Source organism: Contarinia nasturtii, unplaced genomic scaffold (genome assembly GCF_009176525.2).
Source record: "Contarinia nasturtii isolate CC-2019 unplaced genomic scaffold, AAFC_CNas_1.1 Cnas_scaffold_6470, whole genome shotgun sequence".
Lineage (NCBI taxonomy): Eukaryota > Metazoa > Arthropoda > Insecta > Diptera > Cecidomyiidae > Contarinia > Contarinia nasturtii.
The window spans coordinates 1,833-6,362 of NW_022203727.1; the positions used below are offsets into that span (position 1 = coordinate 1,833).

General features: G+C 30.6%; 1 protein-coding gene across 1 annotated transcript; it reads left to right on the top strand.

The window, feature by feature from the left end:
• The first annotated feature begins 1,849 nt into the window (after positions 1-1,849).
• LOC116351866 (zinc finger protein 658-like) lies at positions 1,850-3,939 on the top strand. Its single transcript, XM_031784012.1, has 5 exons — positions 1,850-2,130; positions 2,206-3,328; positions 3,414-3,469; positions 3,600-3,634; positions 3,711-3,939. Exons 2-5 carry the CDS (start codon positions 2,224-2,226, stop codon positions 3,883-3,885), a joined length of 1,371 nt encoding a protein of 456 aa, XP_031639872.1. The 5' UTR covers positions 1,850-2,130; positions 2,206-2,223; the 3' UTR covers positions 3,886-3,939.
• Positions 3,940-4,530: the final 591 nt, after the last annotated feature.

Genomic DNA, 4,530 nt, shown 5'->3' on the forward strand with positions numbered 1-4,530 from the left:
ACGTACGACGTACGACGTACGACGTACGACGTACGACGTACGACGTGGAACAGACCCACAACAACCATGCTCAAAACGGCCTGATTCGGGTTCTCTGACCTCAGAAACGTCCAGAAAACATGTTTTTGAGGTTGCGTAAATTTTGACCTATTGCAATACTTTCCCCTTTCACACTAGGTGTGTGCGGAAAAGTAAAAATGAACAATATCAAAAATAAATCTTGAATAAATATTTTTTTAACCATTTTTTTAACAGATCATAAGCAAAACATTCATAAAATCATTGTTTAACTTGAAGAAATATGGGGATTTTATCATATCTACAACACAAGGATGGATCATCACAAATTATTATAAATTTTTTAGGCTCGATAAAAATTATAATATAAGCTATTTTTAAAAATAATTTGTTGATTTGTTGACCGTTAAGAATGTGGGCCATTAAGAATTCTAATCATATTACGAATTTTCTGAAACAAATCATCGAAATCATACGGATCAGACGACTAATACAGGAACACACTAACTCCGATTCAGAAATTCAAAAATTTACACATACACAGAATGTCAGTGTTTTTCTTTGTATTGGTGCATCTGCAATTCATCGGCGCTCTAAAACAGATCAAATGTAAATAAACAGCTTCATACGACATGCAAACAATTAGCCAAACGATTCGCATATTGCCAAGATTTCAAGTATTGGTTCTAAATTTCAAGCATAGAAAAATATTTAAACGCAACCGTCTGCGTGCTCACCAAAAATTCAAATTAAAACAATGTTGTTGCAAATGTGTGACGATTACTTTTATCTTAAACTATACATATTTGATTTTCATTAGATGATTCCATTACTTCCATTACGTTCCATTACATATTGATTAATTTCCATTATTTCCATTCTTTTCTTTGTGATAAACCCAGAGCATATACTGAGCATGGATATATATCCGGGATATTTTGTGAGTATCCGAAAACAATAGAAGTGATTGTTATAGGTCTAAGTATAAAACCATTTATATTACTACAATCACTATAACAATAACTTCTATTGTTTTTACTCTATTTCAAAGTCTGGCTCCAATGAATATCGGATACTGACAAAATATCCAGGATATATATCTATGCTTAGTATATGCTCTGGACCGAAGCCCGATCATGGTATAGGATTTCCTGTATAAAACTTGTAACTAACAACACCTCTAATGCGTATTCCGAGTACTAATCAAAGTTTGTGACAATATGGCCGTCACAGTTTGGCAAAATCATAATGAATCGATTAAACTGCGTTAAACTGTTAAAATAAAACAGTAGAAATAAATAGATTTTAATTTTTTACATTTTTGAAAATAAAAAATATTTTGTTTTTTTTTAATTTTGTGAGATTTTCTGTCCACAATATTCAAAAATATTAAATTAATAAAAATGAATTCGTTGACATAACCTCACTTTTGTGTCACGATCGTGATAAATCGATCAAATAATTATTAAAACGAAAGTGAGGTTATGTCAACCACTTCATTTTTTATTAATTTAATATTTTTGAATATTGTGCAGTAAATCTCACGAAACTACCGGAAACTACAAAACAAAACAAACAATTTTTATTTTTTTAAATGTAAAAAATGAAAATATTTTTATTTCTACTGTTTTAATAATTTTTTAATCGGTTTATCACGATTGTGACACAAAAGTTAGGTTATGTCAACCAATTCATTTTTCTTGATTTAATATTTTTGAATATTGTGGACAGAAAATCTCACAAAATTAAAAAAAAACAAAAGATTTTTTATTTTCAAAAATGTAAAAAATTAAAATCTATTTATTTCTACTGTTTTAATTTAACAGTTTAACGCAGTTTAATCGATTCATTATGATTTTGCCAAACTGTGACGGCCATATTGTCACAAACTTCGATTAGTACTCGGAATACGCATTAGAGGTGTTGTTAGTTACGGGCATGATCAGGCTTCGCTCTGGATAAACCCTAGGCAACCGTCTCCACTTCGTTTATTTATTATTAGTACTAAATGAGTTGTCACTGAATGTATGAGAAAGCAAAATAAATGTAACACATTATATAAACAAAATTAACCACAACACATATTCTGACAGAATGAACATCTGTAAAAGGGTACTACATTATTTCTCAGAATTTGTAGTGTTTTTTTAATAAAAAAGATAATTTTGTTAAAATTGATAATTTCAGTGTAAATGAATTATCACAATGGAATTTGATACTTCCAAAGTCTTCAAAACTGAACAATTTGAACAATTGATCATCGCAAACATAAAAAAAGAGCCCGATATAATTGAAATAGACGAACAGACATATTCGAATGGAATTTCTGCGAATGAATCGAAAGAATCCATTGATTCAAATATCAACAAGATATTCGAAGACACCGTCATTTATGATGAAATCGTCAAAGAAGAGCCTGTATTCTTTGATCCAATTGAATCTCAAGTGCTTTCAATTTCAAAGACTGAAGGAGAATTGGTGGCATTCAAAAATATTGTATCATTCACAATTCCAACAATGTCGAAAAAACCAAAACAAAAGAAAATGTTTGAATGCCATATATGCAGATGTCAAACAGAAAACATAGGTTTATTGAAATGGCACTTAAAAGAACGCCATTCAAAAGAGTTTATAGTGCAAAACCAACGTTCACAAAATCCGGACACTAAAAAGCAAAACATAAAACAACAAATATTTAAAAAAAGGACATCGGATAAAAAGCAAAAATTAAAACGAAAGAAATCAAAAATGTTAAACCAACAATCGAAGCTCAATTCACTTCAATTCAGTTCGCCAAGTCAACAAATTACCGAAAAGGTACACGAATGTACATATTGCCGCAGAAAATTTAACACATTCCAACGTCGTGAAAATCATGAACGTGTTCATACCAAGAAACAACCATTTAAATGTTCTGTGTGCATAAAAAAATACAACACCAAAGTTAGTTTACAAATACATATGCGCATTCACAATGGAATTTCATTGAAGTCCCAACGCCACAAAGGTGGGAAAAAATTGAAAATTGTGAAAAACATTGAACCGGATGAGTTTTTAAAATTCCGCAGTTTTGAATGTTATTTGTGTACGTTTCATGGTCTCTTATGGGCCCTGCAAGCTCATATGAAGGAAGACCATACTGGAGAAAAAGTATTCCAATGTAAAATTTGTTCCAAAAAGTTTTTACAAAAACCATTCTTGAAAACACACATGCTGTTGCATACAAAAATTTATCAAGTCGAATGTCCAGTATGCGGAAAACTACTTGCATGCAAGGAAAATTTAAATATTCATATGCGATATCATTCAGGTAATGTATCAATGGATGAATGATCTTTCGGGGATAATGCAAAATTCAAAAGTAATCATTTTTATATTATATATATTTTTTATAGGAGACTTCCCTTATGAATGTAAGCATTGCTTGAAGAAATTTCCAACGAAATGTGCGGTAAAAACTACTATTCCATCTACAATTTCTGATCCATTCCTTCGATTCATTTTCCATTCTTTTCCATTCTGTTCCATTAATCATTGATTGATTTTCATTTTTTCCATTCTTTTCTTCTGATCAACTCTAGGTAAAAACTCATGTTAGAATCCACACGGGTGTCAGGTTTGTTTCGGTTTTTTTTTTGTTAGCGCCTAATGATGTATTGTAACGAGAAATATCATATTTCTTTTCGTTTTAGACCGTTCGGGTGTGATTATTGCGACAAAAAATTTCTTAAAAGATGTGATTTGGTTCGGCATACTCTCATACATACTGGTGAAAGACCATTTAAGTGCGATATTTGTCAGATGACCTTCACACGTAATCATCTGTTAACAGACCATAAAAAAAATATTCATAATCGCTTTGTGTAATTTGAAAAAATTAACAATATCAAAAAGAAATCCTAAATAAATATTTTTTAACCATTTTTTGTATCTCCAATAAAAAATAAAATGTCTTACATACGTAAGATGAACTTTTCCGCACTGTGATCCACAAAATTCATTTATAACTTATCTTTTACTTGAATTTGAACTCACGAAAAACTGAATCTGACATTAGTTTTACGATACACATAATTTTTGACACACTTTTTATATAAAAATTACTTAAAATGGGAATTTTGGAATGGAATCAATCCTTGCATGACGACGTGAAACTTGACACAGGGTATTTTTTCACAAAAAGCCAACATTCTGGAAGTTTGAAAATATTTCAATACAATTTAGGGGTACTTCCCATACAAAATTTTCGTTTTTGGGTGAAAAATCCAAAATTTTGTTCGGAAGGTACCCCTAATATGTATTGAAATTTCTTCAAACTCTCGGAATATTATTTTTGTGTGATAAAAATAACCTGCGCAAAGTTTCAGGTCATTACGATATCATACAGGCATGGCTTCCATACAAAAATCCAATTTTTTTGAAATATTTGTATGAAAGGTGTGTCGAAATATATTTGTATCGCAAAACTAATGTCATATTCGGTTTTCTCGTACCCAAAAACCCCCCAATACA